The 20801-nt window shown below is 32.3% G+C and overlaps 1 protein-coding gene across 3 annotated transcripts; it reads left to right on the top strand.

The window, feature by feature from the left end:
- The first annotated feature begins 779 nt into the window (after positions 1-779).
- Positions 780-19594, top strand: LOC120127823 (indole-3-acetic acid-amido synthetase GH3.6). Of its 3 annotated transcripts, none has more exons than XM_039145639.1 (4): positions 780-787; positions 17473-17804; positions 17914-18842; positions 18932-19594. In XM_039145639.1, exons 2-4 carry the CDS (start codon positions 17482-17484, stop codon positions 19516-19518), a joined length of 1839 nt encoding a protein of 612 aa, XP_039001570.1. In that variant the 5' UTR covers positions 780-787; positions 17473-17481; the 3' UTR covers positions 19519-19594. The 3 variants fall into 3 exon arrangements, with proteins under 3 accessions (XP_039001570.1, XP_039001571.1, XP_039001572.1); XM_039145640.1 differs by lacking the exons at positions 780-787; positions 17473-17804; positions 17914-18842 and adding exons at positions 804-1134; positions 1240-2168; positions 2255-2692 and having other exon boundaries at positions 19370-19594; XM_039145641.1 differs by lacking the exons at positions 780-787; positions 17473-17804; positions 17914-18842; positions 18932-19594 and adding exons at positions 804-1134; positions 1240-2168; positions 2255-2886.
- Positions 19595-20801: the final 1207 nt, after the last annotated feature.

Here is a 20801-nt window from a genome sequence, read left to right as displayed (position 1 = left end):
TTGTATATTTGATGATTTTGGTTGGATAGTGTCAATTTGTGTCATACTTGGAGAGTATGCATTTTACAATATAAAAATATAAGAGTACGTGATATGAAATATTATATTTAGTATGTTTTAACACAAATTGAAGAGAAGTCAAATCCCATTAGTTGGCATTCCATGAATCTGTTCTATGACACCCATGGTGATAAAACTCATTTATTACAAATGAATGGGATAATATCTAAATTAATACAATTTTTAATAGTTTAATATCTAAAGAAAAAAATCATAATTAAATATATGAAACTATATTTCCTTTATCGATAATTTGGTGATTAATTGAGATGTGAGTCTATGTCATATTAATAAAGTTGTTCATAAGCCTAATATTGTTACACATGTTCATATTTACATGTTAAATATCATGTAAATTTACGAGCATGTTAGTAGTAATTTATATATATATTTTATAAAATTTGATGTGATTTTAAAAATACTAATGGAGCATATTTGATGATGCATAAAAGTTATCACATATCAGATTTTTATTCGTCAAAAAAGTGAATTGGGGTACCAAATCATTCAAGAAGATAATAATTGGAGGACCGATTTGCATATTAACCCAAAATGAATATATACAAAGGAAAGCTTAGCCAACTTCACATCTCCCTCTATATATACCCATCTTCTTCCTACTTTTCTCCTCAAACTAAATCTAAAACTAATTACTACATCTCTTCTACTATCTTTCTCTCCATCTTGCACATAAAAAGGCTTAAACCCCTTTTTTTCCCATTCAAAAGTGCAGAAATCAAAGACCAGAATCATGCCAGAAGCGCCAAATATCACGCTGAAACCTACAGATTACAGCCTGGAACTGAAGAACAAGAAAACCCTTCAGTTCATTGAAGATGTGACTTCAAGTCCTGATGGCGTTCAAAGGAAAGTACTGGAAGAGATCCTTGAACGCAATGCTCATGTTGAGTACCTTCAAAAACATGGCCTCAATGGTCATACTGATAGAGGGAGTTTCAAAAAGATCATGCCTGTCATCACCTATGAGGATATCCAGCCTTATGTTGAACGTATTGCCAATGGAGATACGTCTCCGATCCTTTGTTCCAAGCCTATTTCTGAGTTCTTGACAAGGTTAGCTTATAAAAATGAGACAATCCTTTTCTTTCATAGATGTTAATTTCAGTCATTTTCCCTGTTTTGGCTAAAGGGGTAGTGTTGTTTTGTTCATTGTTGCAGCTCGGGGACATCAGGCGGGGAGAGGAAGCTGATGCCAACGATCGAGGAGGAGCTAGGGAGGAGGTCACTTCTCTATAGCCTATTGATGCCTGTTATGAGCCAATTTGTCCCTGGTCTAGACAAAGGCAAAGGGATGTACTTTTTGTTTATAAAATCAGAAGCCAAGACACCTGGTGGCCTTGCGGCACGCCCTGTGCTCACTAGCTACTACAAAAGCTACCATTTCAAAGATAGACCATATGACCCTTACACAAACTACACCAGCCCAAATGAGACCATTCTTTGTCCCGATTCTTACCAAAGCATGTACTCTCAAATGCTTTGTGGACTTTGTCAACACAAGGAAGTCCTCAGGGTGGGTGCTGTTTTCGCCTCTGGCTTCATCAGGGCCATCAAATTTCTTGAGAAACATTGGCGTCTCCTTTGTAATGATATAAGGACAGGAACCATTGGTTCCCAAATCACTGACCAATCTGTCAGGGAGGCTGTTATGAACATCCTGAAACCCGATCCTGAACTTGCCGATTTCATCGAGGCCGAGTGTAGCAAAGATTCATGGCAAGGGATCATTACAAGGTTATGGCCTAACACAAAGTATGTGGATGTGATTGTGACTGGTACCATGTCACAGTATATTCCTACTCTTGATTACTATAGCAATGGCCTCCCGCTTGTCTGCACCATGTATGCATCTAGTGAATGCTACTTTGGTGTCAACCTTAACCCTCTTTGCAAGCCAAGTGAAGTTTCATATACTCTCATTCCCACAATGGCCTATTTCGAGTTCTTGCCGATTCAAAGAAACAATGGGGTCTCTAATTCCATTTCTGTGCCCAAAACTCTCAATGAGAAAGAACAACAAGAACTGGTTGACCTTGTTGATGTTAAGCTTGGCAAAGAGTATGAGCTTGTTGTTACCACTTATTCAGGTGATCACACTCAGTAATTGTAAGAATTTTAGTAGAGCTTTTACTTGTTTGCATCTGATTGACTGTTGAAACCAATGCTTTTGCAGGCCTTTATAGATACAGAGTCGGTGATGTCCTAAGGGTAGCAGGGTTCAAGAACAATGCACCGCAGTTCAATTTCATATGCAGGAAGAATGTGGTTTTGTGCATCGATTCGGATAAGACCGATGAGGTTGAACTTCAAAATTCTGTGAAGAATGCAGTGAACCATTTGCTTCCATTCGATGCAACGTTGGCCGAGTACACTAGTTATGCAGACACCACTACAATTCCAGGCCACTATGTGCTCTACTGGGAACTTAGTCTCAATGGCACCACCCCAATTCCCCCCTCTGTTTTTGAGGACTGTTGCTTGACTATCGAAGAGTCCCTCAATAGCGTATACCGTCAAGGGCGTGTATGTGACAAATCCATCGGACCCCTCGAGATCAAGATCGTCGAACCAGGAACATTCGACAAGCTGATGGATTATGCCATTAGCTTAGGTGCATCAATTAACCAGTACAAGACTCCAAGATGTGTGAAATATGCTCCCATTGTTGAGCTTCTGAACTCAATGGCTGTGTCTAGTTACTTCAGCCCTAAATGTCCCAGATGGTTCCCTGGACACAAGCAATGGGGCAACATGAATTAAGTGGAATGAATGGAATAATAATACTCTTAAATAGTAGCTTTTCAATGGAAGTTAATAAAAACTGTTTTTGTAATCATCTTAGGTAAAAGTTAAACAGGACCCATTCTAGATTAACCCCTCCCCCTCGTGATTTTATGTTCCTCTCTTGTAACCTTTGTTTAATATTGCATAGGGACTTTGATTTAGCCATGTACAAAAACAGTTCATGTACTTCAAGGAAACTTCTTCCCACAAAAAATCACATTTTTATGAGAATTTGGTCTTTAGTCCTTCAAAACAATATATCCTTTAACTGAAATGGCAAACAAAAACCAACATAATCACCCACCTTTTCCCCCATTATTTTCAAGAAAAAAAGCAGACCAACTTTTATTCATTACGTTTTATCCACTAATTATAAACTAATTAGACCACTGTTTGTGAATGTTCAAACATGAAATGACACTTAAAAGCTTAAGACACATCCTCTGAAATCTAATACCTGTGCAAAACCGAGTAGCCTAAACAATGATACCCTTTTTCAATGGACTAAAGAGAATCCATTTTCTGTTGAAAGATCAATGGTGCTTTGGATGAAACACTTTATTACCATCAAATTACATGCATGCTCCTCGAAGCTAAGATTATGCTTAGATTTAGAATTCTTTTCTTAATCCAATATTTTGTTGCACATCTACATATCCATTATAGGATTCATGCATTTGGAAGAACATATATGAGAAAAGAAACAAAAGCAGTTTTTTTTAAAGTGGCAGGGAGATAGAGAAGGTAGAACCAGAAGCTGTTCCCTTTACTAGCACCATTGTCTGAGAAAACAAACAAAAGAAGTTTTGTTTTGTTTTTTGCAGAGAACAATTTGAGAATCCAGACAGGCAGCAGCCACAGAGAAAAAAGAGAGAATTGATTCAGTTTTTTTTTCAGATAAATCCCATTTTTCTATGAAGAAAGGAATGAAAAGGAGATAAGGCCCGTCTTTTTTGGTTTGTCTGTTAGTTTATTGTTGTGGAGGTACTGTTGCCATGTTCATAAATGTGTTGGAATATCGCAAGATTTCTTTACTGATTTTACTTTTGAGCACCACTGCCCCCAAGATTTCTCTCCACTTCAAAAATCCCCACCAATCTGTAATCAACAGATGCATTTTCAGCCTACTTCAATTCATTATTCTTTTGATTAATCCAATTTCATTCATAAAATTTTGAGTGTAATTTCTTTTGACGTTGTTCATATCCATTGCGTTTTCTTATAATTCTATTTTTTTAATTTTAATATCATTGAATTTTAATAAAATGTGGAAATTTGATAGGTAAATTGTTGGTTTAGGATCATTAAACATTTAAGCGGTTTAAACAATTAGTATTCCTCTTTAGTTTCAAAAACAATTTATGTTCAAAAAATTTATTAGCCTATTAAAAATGTTATATATCCTACAGACGCAATTATTCAAACTCGAATCCTTTAAAAATAATAACATTCTCTTTTATAACCATTTAATAAGTTTAAACTTAAATAATGTTTTGTATTCTCTTTTTCTCTCTTTTCCCATAACCGTCGTTAGTTTCTTTTCTTCGATCGGTGGTGGTACCAGTCTTGGTATTGATTGCCGACCGCCAGTATTCATTATTTTTCATTTGTTTTATTATAGTGCATCTTTAGTTTTTCTTGTTTTTTATTCTTAATAATTCTACCTTTTTGGCACGTATTATTCTACATTCATGACATGTTTTCGGTTGTTTGACAGTTGTTTTTGTTTATTTTTTTCAGGGTTGGATTTGAAATCGTCAAGATTAATCAAGATGGTACTTATTTGTTATCATGATGATATTCTCTGCTTTGGACTCTCATATTGAATTTGGATATACGATTTGCGTTCGTGGATAGTACTGTAATACCCCAAATTTCAGTTAGTGACTAAAATGTAAGTTTTTAAAGTTTAGTGGTCAAAATATAAAAGTGAGAAAATATTAGGGGTCTAAGTTGTAATTTTCCCAACAATAATTTTTATTTCATAAATAGATAGTTTACTCTTGAGAGTAGGGTTTTATTGAAATTATATTTTTGATCAGGAATTTATGTTGAAAACTAGAAAGAGTTAAAGTCCAGTAAGAAATCGGTAAATCGGATTGAATAGAAATTTCGGGAAATTTGAAGGATGATAAATTAGGCTTTAAAAAATTTTCTTTCCACATTTTAAGATGATGGAAAATAATATAAACCACTGGATTTGAGGATTTAATTCCATGTTTAATTTGGATCGTTCGATTAAAGTGACAATATTACAATTTTTGGAAAGTTGCTTAGTAAAATTGGAAAAGGGTAAAATAATTTGTTCATCTTTGACTTTTGAAAGATGATAAGGTTGATGTGGCTTGGTTGTATGGTAATTATCAAGTTTCATTAATGGCAAAATAGATATTTTTCATTAAATGAATATTTTATTAATTTAAGCTTAAATAAAGGATAAATTAACATGAAATTACTTAAAAATTTCATGTAACCTTCTCCCTTTTCTAGCAACATTGTCGTGAACCTCAACCAAGGTAAGAGAAAATGTTCTTTTCAAGTTTTGAGCAATATCCTTTGGATTTTAGATTATGTCGTGAAATAGAAATTTGTTCTACGTGAAAAACGCTACCATTTGGTACCAGTATTGCATGTTAATCTTGCTTGTGTTTAAAGATTCCAAATTTTAGGGTTTGTGTTCACACTAAGGTTTATGAAATTGATGAAAGATTATGATGTTTTTGAGGTTGTCGAATCATATACAAGCATGATTGTTGATTAAAATCACTTGTACATGGCTACATAAGCCTATGTTGAATTTGGCCAAACCCTAACTTTAGGGAAAGATGTATTTTGATGAAATTAAGTTATGGGTTTGATTCTAAAAGTCTTGAAGTGTTGAATAGAGGTTGGTTTCATGCTTGAATCAAGTGAAAATCATGAGATTTACACCCCTAAAGCATTTGGCCATGAGGAAATAGGTTGGTAAAAATTGTGGAAAAATTCCCATGGCTTAGAAATGATATTTAAAAGGTTCTACAAGCCTTAGAAAAATTTTTGGTCCAAAGTGTAATTTTTCAAAAGTTGAGGGACCTATTCAAAAATTTTGAAAAGGTGTGGGTTGATTGTGTAATTACTCAATAATTGATGTACAATACTAAAAATTATTGTTTGAGGGCTGAAATTGAATTTAGAATGTGAAATTAAGCCATTTTGGAAAGTTGACAAAGTTAATAGTGATTGAGAAAGTTAGTGCCTTAAGTGGTAATTATGGTATTGTTGAGATATTGAGTTGTAAATTAAATGCTAGAAATTATTGGGCTTATTTGTGCTTGAATTTGGAGAATTTATAACAATGGCCCATTATGAATAAAAAGGAAAAGTTATGATGATTTTTAAAAGAATTCGAAAATAATATTATTATTAAGTATTATTATTTTGTATAAATTTTAGTAAGGATACTAACATTGTATTTTATATTTGTATGTGTGAATATGGATATTTGTGTAGATCGTAATCAAATTCGTGAGACAATCAAACAAAAAGGCAAGGACAAAGTTACGGAATAGTCGGACTACAACAAGGAATAATATTGAGGCATACTAGGTGAGTGCATTTATTATGTACTTATATGATATGAAGACGACTTGCGATGAGTCAACCTCGAATGCTTTTATAAAAGCATGTTTTATCGTATTTTGAAATATTTTCATAAAGTTTATGAAAATGATTTTAGGGTATGAACTGCCCTAAAATGAATGGACGTGTTTCATACAAATTATTATTTATTGATGGTTTGGAATAAATTTTTAACATGCAATTTGGATTTTAAAGCCTATTGTATGTACATGGAGAGTCATAGGTGCAATGATAATACCTTAAATAAGGTGGTATTATAGTAGTACTTTGTGTATTGTACCCCTATGTATGTAATTAACATACTTGGTGTGAGATGGATATCTATCGATTTTAGAAAATGCATAATTGCATTTTCGTAAGAGTACTTTGTGTACTTGAAGTATTACTTTGTGTATTATGGCACTTTGTGTGCAAGGATGATAGTCATACGAGATTACTATTCCGAAAATGGTTAATTTCATGTTACAATGTACCTGCATTCTCATTTGTCATACATTGAGATGTGAATGTATATTTTGAAATATATTGATTTATATGTATGCTAGGCATACAAAACATTGTTTAGCAGGTTATTTGATGGAAACTTGGCTTATTAAGTGAGTTTTGAGTGTTTATATATTATATGGCTTAAAGTCATATTTGTTCTTTATCAATATATCTATGTTTTTTATACCTTACTTTATTATACATCACTAAGCGAATACTTAGCGTGTGATGATTTTCACACGTAGATAATAGCATACCATCGAAGTAAGGAGTGTAGGTGACATTGTAAATCAAAGGTTGTCTCATCAGCAACTGTATGACATCCATGTCTACTTTTGATATCACTAGATGACATGTACTAGATATATGATAATGCTTTGGTATGTATTTGGCATATGAGTTGTAGTATTTACTACGTTTGAACTTTAAGGTCATTTTACATACTAATAGTTAATGAATGTTATTATTATTGTTATTATTATATTAAAATATTTTTTAAAGAAACAAAATTTTACTGGTTTTCAAGTACGAAAATATTTTAAAAGTCATGTGACATATGTGACTCATGTACGGGGACGTATACGAGAAATGGATGTTACAAGTATTTTCACATCGCTCGATTTTGATTTGATGTATGTCGGTGGTCTTTCAATAGTTTTATTTTCTTTTGTAATTCATTTGTCGATGCAGTCAGATATATTCATATTTATCTCTGGTTCGAGTTTATTTAGTTATATTTTTTAACATTTTCCTTGTATGATTCTAGTGTGATCTTAAGTGGCTAGTTTTCTTGTGTTTAGGAAAATATTCTTATTATATATTTAGTTTATAGTTGTGATTGTAAACCTTCATTGTAATTTGGATATTTTCTATTTTTAAATAAAATAAGCGGTTTATATAAAAAAATAATATTCTGTATTAAAATTTTAATAGTAAATTTATCTATGAGTCGACAAACTCATTTGTGGCCACTATCAAGTCACCATTTGACTGGTTCTTAATTTTCTTTAATATTTGTTTAAGAGATAAATAAATAAATTTCTCTAAAAATATTTAATAAATTTATCAAACTAATTTTCCTTAATTTTTTTTATATTTCCCATTAAGGAAGTATTCCTTATAGAGAGGTCTTTCTTTGTAGGCCATATCTACACATTCAAGAAGGCTTTGGCACTTCATCGATATATGTTTTTTAATTCCAATATATATATCATTGTTTTTGTAGTATTCTTCACAAAAATGATTATGATCCTAAAAGTATTTAATAAAAGAATGATTCTTTTGAGTAATATTATTAGTTAAAAGTCATTGAACAAGATGTTTAATCAATGTCACCACTTTTCTCTTAGATTCTCATTACTTTTCATTCAAAAGAAATATTTCATTTCAGCCTGTTCATTGGGAAAATTTTCATTTTTTTTTATTATTCATAAATAATATATTCTTCACAAACATAAATATAATTGTATTAATTCTAAATATATCCCCAACATATTGCATGATCTTATAGTTAACTAGATTCTTTTTATATCTTATACATTCGTTTTATCTAATTCATATTCAAAGTTTTAAATTATTTTTGAATAATATAATCTTTAAATTTTAAATATACATGTTCACATAATTGAAATATATATAGTGCATGAATTGGTGCCTTGGTTAGTTTTGCAGCCGTTGTTGGTGATTGAGGGGGTCTTTTTGTGTCTGCTAAATCGTGAGTGCTTGATGCTACGCAACCACAATGCGTGGGTATTGATTTTAGGGAGGCTCGGGCGTTGCGTTTAGGTGTTCGATGGTGCCTTGAAGTTGGCTACCGTATCGAATCTTGGTCATTTTATTACTGAAATAAATGAGTTGTGTAGTGGTCTTCTAGTTTTCATCATGTGCTTATATATTCAAACATAAATTATATATGCATACCCTTTTAAATTAAATTTTTATCATGAACCTCCCGACATTTTGGATGTAAATCTTTCTGTTGCTTAATGTGACCCTAAGCATAATAAGGTGTATAAATGATTAATTCTACCTACCAATTCATTATGAATGTCTCAACCCTTAAAATATTAATCTGTAAGTATTAATTTATTTTATCAAAGTGCAGAGAAGAAATATATATTTTTTTTATCAAAGTTAAGAGAATAAATTGAAAAAAAATATTGTTTAAAAAAATTAAAATTACACATGTATTCTATAGTGGTTGAGAAGCATGTGTTGAAGAAATAAGAAAAATATGAACTAAATTACAAAATAATTAAATACTTAAAATTTTATGATTCATAAAAAATTTCTCACAATTTATTTTTAAATATAACTTTCAAATAAATTATGACTTTTTATATTTTTTTATAATTATTACTTAAAAGTATTAAAATATTAAAATAAAATTTTAATTACAATTGAGGATCAAATAAGATATTACCTATCAATTTTAAATTGTAATAAAATTATATTAACAACAACGATTAACAGCTCGATATTTATTTTATAACAAAATTTTAATTTTAATGTTGATTTTATAACTTTTGGAAAGATATTGTAAAAAAAAAAGATAGTTTATTGATATTTTTAAACTCTATCTGCTACTTAATTCACTATCATTTAATTTTCATATTTGCTAATAAATTTATAAAAGGATATATATATATATATATATATGAAAATATGAAAAAGTTAAGAATCTAGTTAAGGTTTGTACATCAACTTTCAAAACCGTAAAGTGAGGTGAAGGGACTGAACACGATTTGTTTAGATTCTCTCATTCTCATCCCCAAAAATTAAGGCTTGATTCATTGATTGTAAGTGATGTTTAACATGTTTTGGATTAACCAATATCTGATTCTAAACTTTGTGATATTTCCTCAAAATGCGTGTTTAGGGCAGTGACTCAGTAATTGGAGAGAGTACCCTTAATTTTCTGGTCAATGCTCTACAAACAACAATAATAATTCCAGATTCTTGGACAACATCTAAGTCTAAGGAATTGACTTATTATATTGACATTGAACAGTGTCCCCTAACTTTTCGGGCACGTAACAGACAAGAGTGCACGAACAGTAAGTGGATAAAGACCCTTCTCAACCAGCCAACATCCATTATCACTGCTCTACTGGGTAAGTTGTCAATATCCATGAAAGTCAAACAAAGAAAATAAATAAATAAATAAAAACCACATCCCAAAATGATAAAGCTGAGGGGCAAACACATTTTGAGATAGATAAAGGACTTGACTAATTTAAATTGTTATTTTCGTTTGTTCCACCTATGAATGGAGGAGAGAGCAGATAAAGACATTTCACCGTTGAAAATTTTTAAGTTATAGTATATTTTAAATATTATTTTTTATTGATAATATATTTTTATTTTTAAAATTTTATGTATTTTTCTCTTTTAAGCTTTTAAAATTTTATCCTCCTAATATAAAACTCTGCATACATTTCTGATTCTACCTACTCTAAATTATGATATCATCATATAACGAAAGTGTCCACATTTACATCGATAAGCAGAAATCATTTATTGTACATCATGTCGATGTGATAAATGATTTATGTTCAATAGTTAAAAGCATGCAAAGATGTCAATCTTTTATGAGATAAAATTTCGTAGTAGTGATGGTTTCTTTTGGAGAGAGTGAAAGCTCATGTGTTTTTCCTTTTGGTAGTATAATGGTGTCCCGAGTCATGGATGATGAGGTTTGTGCATGAAGTGGAGAACACGACTTCATCATATTAGACATAAAAGTAGTTCCTTTTGGGATCACAATGACATGACCGGATCTTGGTACCAACGCAAGTACCAACATTATTAATTGTAGCTATACGATTTCATCTTCGTCTCTATGGTGTAGGATTCTCCACCATTGTCGGTAAGATCTAGGTTAAAATTTTTAGGGGGACAAAAGTAAAAGAAACCATATGAAGTCATGTCATTTAACCTTAACATACCGACATTATATACCTTACAGATACAACTGTTTGAATCCGAATCTTCTAGAAATAACATCAACACTTATATAAGTAATGTTGCATGAATTTAATACATGTAAGGACGTTGAAAAATTTGAGATGACACACACAACAGCAGGTACTGGAAAGCTTTTCCTTGATGAAAAAAGATCAAACACCGTATATATATATATGTTTTTATCATGTTTTCAAAACCCTCATTATTTTGCTACTTGAATCTTGCAATCACCCTTCAGCAGATAAAATGATAAAGGAATACTTAAGAAAATAGTTCTGCAAAAGATGGGGCTGGAAACCAGATGGATGTCATGAACTCATCATTGCTGGAGTGAAATTTCAAGCAATTTTGGTCAGAAAGTAGTAGTAAAGCGGCATTACATTGATATGAAAAGAAGAGAAGTACACGGCTTCCAAGGACCTTTTGATGTGTCAAAGGAAGGAGACACTGATACATCCTTAAACCCAAAAAAAAAAAAAACTAAAAAGAGTTGCATGTGATTTCCAATAGTTTAACATTAACCTTTGGATTTTGAATCTTTTCCACAGCCAATTAACATGAGGCAATGTCTCTTAATCATGGTAACTAATTACTTTTAACTCAACAAAGTCATAAAATAAAATGAGTTGTCCATGTTAAGGCATAAGAACAAGATCCTGCCTTGAAGATGAAGTCCCTTTATGGAACTTATAAAAAATGTACGTCTCCTTTTCCCACCACCTTAATGCATGGCAACATGATATTTAAGGACCACATAATTGGTTCCCTAAACACAAAGATGTAAAAGGATAATGTAATTGCACGACAATTATGAATCAATACCCTAAGCTATACATAGGCTAAGTTTTATTTGTAGTTGATCTATTATTTATATTACTTTCATGATTATATATATGAATTAATTTGGATAATGGGAGAAGGAGACAACATAGACAAATGAGAGAAGATTAGACTCATTTTGATTATTTTTTTTTGTAATTAAGTATTTTTTTATTGTTTTCCGATAAGTATTAATTATATTTTATTGAAGATGAATTGAAGTTACATATATAGTTTATAGTGGTTGAGCAACATTTGATTCAAATTTGATAAAAAAAAATAATTTGAAACAAAGGGATTAGAAAATTAAGAATATTAAATATTAAATCATATTAATTAATCAAATACAACAAAACATCATCTTAATTTTTTTTTTCGAATTGACTAAAATTTAAAACTCAAACTAAATATTTAAGTTAACTTTATAACTCAACTTAAATAATTTAAAATTAAAAAATAAGTTTTTTCCAAATAAAAATAAATTTTGTTGATCTGCAATTACGGTGACAAAATAAGAGTGCTCTTTAATTAAAAAAAAGTTTAATAAAAAATAAGAGTGTTCTAAATAGTGTACAATTACGATATTATTACACGTGGCAAAAAGTGGAGACATCCTTGATGGAGGGCAATAAGTGGTGAAGTGGCAGTGACATCAACGTTGAGATCTCTTTATCCAACAACCTCTCTTGAATTCGGGAAGTATGATATAGTGTGAAACTATTGATACGCTAACGTGGCGATTTGTTTGTTCACGTAAACGGCCTATTATTCATGATTTACACTTGGACACTATGAATTTTATCATCAAATGATTGCGATAATAACATCTAGACAAAAATCAACTATATAAACAACATTAAAGCTATATTTTAATATAATTAATATATTTGAATCTATAAATCTATTTTCTCTATTTATAATTCATGTTTAAGATAAAGGAACTTCAAGTATCATAAATACAATTACATACAAATTCTACAAACACTCGATGTAAGGGGAAGATAAGCAAATTTGCTAATAGGGAAATGTTGCATGTTATCAACGTCAATTAACAATAATGTATAGTCTAAGTGGAACTTAGCCTACGAATTTTGACATTGGGGACATATTGCGTGTGCTATTATATACAATATATAATGTATTTGACCTAAAAAGATAGTTTGTGATATGTTAGGTACCAAATGCAAGGACAAATGGCTCTCAACCATGCTTATTGTAGTTATTTTCATCGTAAAAGGGGGGGGGGACACCCTTGTCAAACCCATCTTGTGAGACCAACATGCTTTGTTTTTTTGACAAAGTTTGTTAGAATGAAAATAACACTCTTGCATTATACTTTTATGTCAACTAAAAAAATGTTTTCCTCCTTCAATGTGCTATAACAAAATTAGAGATATGAATAAAACAAGTGTTGTGTATATGTTATGTTCGTGATTTTATTAATCAACTTATCATGTATACCAAGAGACAAACCTTGGGAAATTAATCCCTTTTTTTATTTGTCCAATCTCCAAACAAAAAATTATTGAAGACAAAGTGAAGTAAGAAATGGAAAGTGATGGATGAACATGTTTTCACGTTGTCCACACGATATATATATGCACTCTTTTATTGAAACCCCATCATGACTTATTGACTTCGATGCATGCTTTCTTCAAAGACATGCCTTCTTATATAATAATACATTATAAATTACATATACATATGTAAAAGTCATAGTAAAGTTAATGTGGCATAAATATTAATATATAGTCCAAGATTATTATTTTCTTCGGAGAATATATATTTGACAAAACATACAATCACGGATGGATGTATTAAGCATGGTTTTCAGAATCGGACCGATTAGCGAACCGGTCATGCTACCGATTCACTGGTTCAACCGGTCGAACCGGTCCGACCAGTCGGAAGAACCGATCGACGTCATAATTATTTAAAAAATTAAATAAAAATACCAAAAATATTTAATAAAAAATAATTTTTTATATCACAAGTCATATTCAAAGCAAGTCATAACATATATAAGTTAAAAACCATAAAATCAAGTGAAACAAAATGATTCAAATTAACTATAACATAATATTTAAGGTAAAACATATTAAATAATAAATATAATTATATAACTATAATTAAAAAATAAATTTGGGGTTAAAAAAATCATAACAAAATGATATTGTTTGGTTTAATTTTTTTTAAAGAAACAACCTCACATGGCTAAGAAACATAGAAGAGCATCCCAAAAGTCTAAAGAGTAAAAATATGAGAACAAAACAATCTCACATTGCTAAGAAACATAGAAGCGCATCACAACTAACTTCTATAAATAATAGAGGTAATTTGGCATTCAAAATCATGGAGCCTTTTGGTGAGCATTGAGTGAACTATTCTTTCACTTCAATCAAGCTCGAATTTTAGGCTTCAATCGAGCTTCTAATTTTTTTTAGTTCAAGCCTTTTTGAGTTCAAGTTTCAATATTATATTTCGAGTTTGAGTTGAACTTGATAATTTTTAGCTTGTGAGTTTGAGTTGAGTTTAGCTTACTTTTAAAGTTTTCAAGTTTGAGTCGAGCTCAGCAATACTCGAGTTCGACTTGGCTCGTTTAACAAACGACGTTGTTTGGTTTAATTTTTTTTAAACAAAAACAAAAATCCTAGTTTTTCCCGGTTTTCAACCGGTCCAGTTCGAACGGTTCAGCGGTTCTGGCCGGTTCACTAATAGCGGTTCAACCGGTTTAGATTGAACCGGACTAAGCAACGGTTCCCGGTTGAACCGGTCCGGTTTTCAAAACAGAGGTATTAAGTCTAATAGGAGAGCAACTGTATGCTTTTATTATTTTAGAAGAGTTATTAAATTTAGTTGAGTCTACTAAGGGAAGGAAAAAAATAAAAATAAAAATAAAAATTGCATACTCTTTTTTTAAATTTTTTTAAAAAAATATTGAACCTAGTTTTTTAAATTTATAGGTTCACTACTGGACACAAACCAAACAACCTCAATGATTAAAGGATGCTTGTTATCCCTGGAAATCGCATGTTCAAGCATGACATCTGTAAGTGTATTTGAACGTTCAATGTCAAATAATTGAGAGTTTTCGAATTAATATTATCTTGTAATCACTTCAAATCTTTTAAAAACAATTCATCACTACATATAATATTATTATTTTAAACCTTTATGATTTTTTTATAATTTAAAATTACTATCTTTATCTCTTCAAGAGGTAACATAAAATATCATAACAACATATGCAAGGAGAGCCGAGTATTTGCAGGCAAGTAGGAATCCTAGTAAAAAATAAACTAGGGTAAACTACACCATTTATCACTCAACTTTACTCTATCTCCTATTTTACTCATTGTACTTTTAATTTTTTTCAATTTAACCACTCAACTTTTGTTTTGTTCCTATTTTGATCACTCTATGATGACATTAATTATTTTAAAAATATTTTCATATGATGTGGCATAATTTATTAATATTTTAATACCACATAAGATTATAATAAAAATTAAATTAATTAAAAATCTAAAGTATACCTTTAAATTTAAACCCAAACTCTAAACCCCTAAATCATACCTAATAGTATATCAAACCCTAAATCCTAAATTAAAACCCCACCCTCAGCCTCATCCTCTTGTCGATGGACGGTGGACGGTGGCTCATTGACGATAGTTCAGTTCTTCACCTTTTCTAGTTTCGATTGGAGCCTTTTCATGCTCTCAACCATAGCCTTTTATTATTGCATTTTAGTTTGTATTGTCGAACATATACGGGGCTTGATTGGGGCATCAACTTCTTGCACCGGATGGGAATTGGATTTGTGATTTCAGTATTGGACACTCTAGTAACAGGCTTCATTGAAGTAAAACTTTATTCATGTCGACCGGGTACTTGGAATTCAATTCTACTGCACTGTTTTGGACAACAATTTCAATTAGAAATTATGTGAGCACGATATTTGTTTCTTTAGTACATAAATTCAGTGCTGGAGCTGATGGATCAAATTGGCTTCCAGATAACAACATGAACAATGGCCGATGAGACACCGTCCACCACCAACGAGAGGTTAGGGTGGGGTGAGGTTGTAATTTGGGATTTAGGGTTTAATATATGATTTGGTATTTAAGGTTTGGATTTAAATTTAAGGATATAATTTGGGTTTTTAATTAATTTATTTTTATTATTAAAATATTAATAACTTATACCATGCATATGAAAATATTTATAAAATAATCCATGTCATCATAGAGTGACTGAAATATGAGTAAAACAAAAGTTGAGTGATTAAATTGAAAAAAATTGAAAGTACAATGAGTGAAATAGAAAGAGAGTAAAGGTGAGTGATGAATGGTGTCGTTTACCCATTAAACTACGTGAAGCAACTGAATTCCCATTCGTACACGTGTCAAATTATTAAGTTTGACATCCAGCTGGCCGGTCCCACTAATATCCTTCCACACGAGAAAATTTAAAATAAATAAAAGAAAGAAGAAGAAAAAACGGCCTCCAATTATTTACCGTACGCACTCATAATTGTTTTTTTTTTCTCTCTCAAAAATAATTTATCTATCTTTTCAAGATATATTGACATAACGTCTCGCGAGAACCTGAAAGTAAACGCCGTTTTTTCTGTTACTGGGAACTACAATTTGCAATTAAAGTAAAAAAAAAAACTTTTAAAAGAAAATAAAAACTAAACTGGCTGCCGGTATTTTGTGAGACACCCGCGGTACAAGCGTGCTTGTACCGGTGATTTTACTGCGGGATACCGGGAATTGCCTGTCAATCATTTCTACCCGGTAAACTAAGTTTTTTTCTCTCCTTTCCTTTATATATATAATTATATATTATTACTTGATACAAAATTATTTTAATTTTAAATCTTAAAATTTAAAATTTAAATCTGAAGTAAATTTTAGATGACATGTACATTCAAAATAATTATAATTAAAAATTCATTTGAGAAAAAATCACCAAATTAATTATATATTTTCAAATTAAAAAATCAATATATTTAATTGAATAAATTAAAATTTCAGTTTATAATTTAACATAATAAACAATCGGGAGAAAATAGTAAAACATACAATAAGAATACAAAAAAATAAATTGATTTATGAATTGTAATTTTTTAAATGAATAGTATTTTTTATTAGTCTAAGTGACTATAAGATAGTATATGTTTAGAATTTTTGTTAGTTATTGATAACATACGTACGCCCTGTAACCGTAACAGCTTGAACATGAGACCTATAAGGTGAATAATATTCTCTTTTATTATTGGGATGTATTCGTAAATATTTATTTTTAAATAAAAAAATATTTTACTTGAAAGATAACAAAATGAGATTGGTAATTAAGGGAGTTAGTCAAGTTAGGGATAAAACTTGATGGCTAGTACGTGGAATTTTAGCTTTTTCTTTCTTTCAAGCATATAGGATTTGGCAAAAGGAAAAAAAGAATGAAAACTTTATGTATCTTAAGGCATGCAATAGATGATAAATAGGAAAATATGAATTGACATATTTACCCTTAAGAGCTCGAGCAAACTTCATCTCCCTCCCTCTATTTATACCCAACTTCTTGCTTCTTTACCCTTCACACCTAAGCCAAAACCATAACTCCATCTCTTCTATCAACACTTTTCTTCTCTTTCTTGACTCTTTAAAAAAGGGTTAAAGCCCTTTACTTTCATACTCGAAAGTGCAAAAAACGAAGATCAGAATCATGCCTGAAGCTCCAAAGATCACACAGAAAGCTACAGATTACAACCTGGAGCTGAAGAACAAGAAAACCCTTCAGCTCATTGAGGATATGACTTCAAACGCCGATGAAGTTCAAAAGAATGTCCTGCAAGAGATCCTTTCAAGCAATGCTCATGTTGAGTACCTGAAAACGCATGGCCTTAATGGTCGTACCGATCGAGAGAGTTTCAAAAACATCATGCCTGTAATCACCTATGAGGATATCCAGCCTTCTGTTGAACGTATTGCCAATGGCGATACGTCGCCAATCATTTGTTCCAAGCCCATTTCTGAGTTCTTAACAAGGTTAGAACATCAGAAATGAAACAACCCTTTTTTTCTTTTACTTGCTCTGTTTTGTTTTGGTGTTGATTTTTGGCTAAATGGGTAGTGTTGGTTTTGTTCATTGTTGCAGCTCGGGGACATCAGGCGGGGAGAGGAAGCTGATGCCAACGATCGAGGAGGAGCTAGGGAGGAGGTCACTGCTCTATAGCCTATTGATGCCTGTTATGAGCCAATTTGTCCCTGGTCTAGACAAGGGCAAAGGGATGTACTTTTTGTTTATAAAATCTGAGGCCGAGACACCTGGTGGCCTTGTGGCACGCCCTGTACTCACTAGCTACTACAAAAGCAGCCATTTCAAAAATAGACCATATGACCCTTACACAAACTACACCAGCCCAAACGAGACCATTCTTTGTCCCAATTCTTACCAAAGCATGTACTCTCAAATGCTTTGTGGACTTTGTCAACACAAGGAAGTCCTCAGGGTGGGTGCTGTTTTCGCCTCTGGCTTCATCAGGGCCATCAAATTTCTTGAGAAACATTGGCGTCTCCTTTGTAATGATATAAGGACAGGAACCATTGATTCCCAAATCACTGACCAATCTGTCAGGGAGGCTGTTATGAACATCCTTAAACCTGATCCTAAACTCGCCAATTTCATCAAGGCCGAGTGTAGCAAAGATTCATGGCAAGGGATCATTACAAGGTTATGGCCTAACACAAAGTATGTGGATGTGATTGTGACTGGAACCATGTCACAGTATATTCCCACTCTTGATTACTACAGCAATGGCCTCCCTCTTGTCTGCACCATGTATGCATCCAGTGAATGCTACTTTGGTGTCAACCTTAACCCTCTTTGCAGGCCGAGTGAAGTTTCCTATACTCTCATTCCCACGATGGCCTACTTCGAGTTCCTTCCGGTTCAAAGGAACAATGGGGTCTCTAATTCCATTTCTATGCCCAAAACTCTCAATGAGAAAGAACAACAAGAACTGGTTGACCTTGTTGATGTTAAGCTTGGCCGAGAGTATGAGCTTGTTGTCACCACTTATTCAGGTACATCAAGTTAAAAACTTTAAGAGTTATACTATAGTTTTATTTGCTTGCATCTACTGACTGACGTTCGAAACTAATGTTTGTCGCAGGACTCTATCGTTATAGAGTCGGTGATGTGCTGAGGGTAGCAGGGTTCAAGAACAAGGCACCACAATTCAATTTCATTTGCAGGAAAAATGTGGTTTTGTCCATTGATTCTGATAAGACCGATGAGGTTGAACTTCAACATGCTGTTAAGAATGCAGTGAACCATTTGCTGCCATTCGATGCAACATTGGCCGAGTACACTAGTTTTGCAGACACCACTACAATCCCAGGCCACTACGTCCTCTACTGGGAGCTTAGTCTCAATGGTAACACCCCGATTCCTCCTTCAGTTTTCGAGGACTGTTGCTTGACTATTGAAGAGTCCCTCAATAGTGTATACCGCCAAGGGCGTGTATGCGACAAATCTATTGGACCTCTCGAGATCAAGATCGTTGAGCCAGGGACATTCGACAAGCTGATGGATTACGCCATCAGCTTAGGCGCATCAATTAACCAGTACAAAACGCCAAGATGCGTGAAATTCGCTCCCATAGTTGAGCTTCTGAACTCAAGGGTGGTATCTTGTTACTTCAGTCCCAAATGTCCCAAATGGTTTCCAGGTCACAAGCAATGGAGCAACACAAATTAAGTGAAATGGAGAGGGAGGACTCTTAATTGGTAGGTTCTCATGGAAGTTCACAGGCACTGTTTTTGTGATCATCTTTGGGAAAAGCTCATGATTTAACGTTGCGTTTTTTTCTTCTTTCAAATGTTGATTATGCATAGGGAGTTCTGATTAGCCATGCCATTGTACAAAAACAGTTCATGTTTCAAGGAATCCTCATGAAATTCTCTTTTTTGTGTTTAGCTGTTTAATCTCTTAACAATCATCACATTTAATGGGACTTTGGTTCTTAATTCTAGCAAGGAATCCTGCCCATTTACTGAAACGGAAAGACAGAGAGAGACAACTGCCATAAACACCCACTTCAAATCACCTATGCAACAAAGGTATGGTAGCTTAAAATTAAATTATAAATGGAAAAAGAAAACTCTTTTTCAGTGCAGTAAAAGAGAATCAGATCTCTGTCAAAAGATATATAACATCAGCTTTGGATACAAAAGAGCTTTCTTTTTTTTCCTATGAAACCAAAGGTTATAGAGATACATGCATTTGAAAAGGAATATGACAAAATCTGATATTGTTATGTTAAAACAATGACAATGTAAGCCACATGTGTCGGTTGGCCCCTACAATTCTGTATCATGTCATAAAATTTGGGCAGGAATTCATGTAAAATGGTCAAGGCAACAACTGCTGATGAGACACTGACTTTGTTTTGAAGTGGCAGGGGGATAGATAAGGTAGAATCGGCTGTTTCCCTTGGCTTGTACCATTGTCTGGGAAAACAAAAGCAGTTTTTTTCAGAGAATAATTTCAGGGTTCCAGACTGGCAATTATAGCAAAGTACAAAACCAGGTACACCTTGGGGAAAATAGAGACACTTCCCAGGGATGATTTTATTCAATTTTCTTAAGAGAACACAGTTTTCTATAATCAAAGAAACAAAGCAACTGAAAGGGAAGGAAAAAGTAGACAAGACACTTTCTTTCTTTGTATGTTGGTTTGTTGTTTGTGGTGCAAGACACTGATTTTTCTTTGCTCAGCAAATGCAAGTGTGCTTTTGTTAGGTCACATGAGAATGAGTGATTTAATTCTTTCAGGGTTATAATGATACAAGTAATTTATGTTGATTTTTTCATTTTTCAACACCTACATAGTGAGGAACGGAGTTAGAATCCCAATTCGAAAAGGATAATGCATAACTTTTATGGAAGTATGTGAGAATTTATAATTATTTTATAAATATTCAAATTATATATAAAAATTATAAATGCTTAATCTAAAATCTGTTATTTCTTTTTAATGAA

Source organism: Hibiscus syriacus, unplaced genomic scaffold, assembly GCF_006381635.1.
Source record: "Hibiscus syriacus cultivar Baekdansim isolate YM2019G1 unplaced genomic scaffold, ASM638163v2 tig00110472_pilon, whole genome shotgun sequence".
Classification (NCBI taxonomy): Eukaryota; Viridiplantae; Streptophyta; class Magnoliopsida; order Malvales; family Malvaceae; genus Hibiscus; species Hibiscus syriacus.
The sequence above is the reverse complement of the archived record's forward strand: the minus strand, read 5'-3'. Positions and strand labels throughout refer to the sequence as shown.

Excerpts from the sequence above, each read along its gene's own strand:
- LOC120127823 (XM_039145639.1), top strand. The coding sequence starts at position 17,482 with ATGCCTGAAGCTCCAAAGATCACACAGAAAGCTACAGATTACAACCTG. Across the intron at positions 17,805-17,913 it reads ATTTCTGAGTTCTTAACAAG|CTCGGGGACATCAGGCGGGG; the intron begins GTTAGAACATCA and ends TCATTGTTGCAG. Across the intron at positions 18,843-18,931 it reads TGTTGTCACCACTTATTCAG|GACTCTATCGTTATAGAGTC; the intron begins GTACATCAAGTT and ends TGTTTGTCGCAG.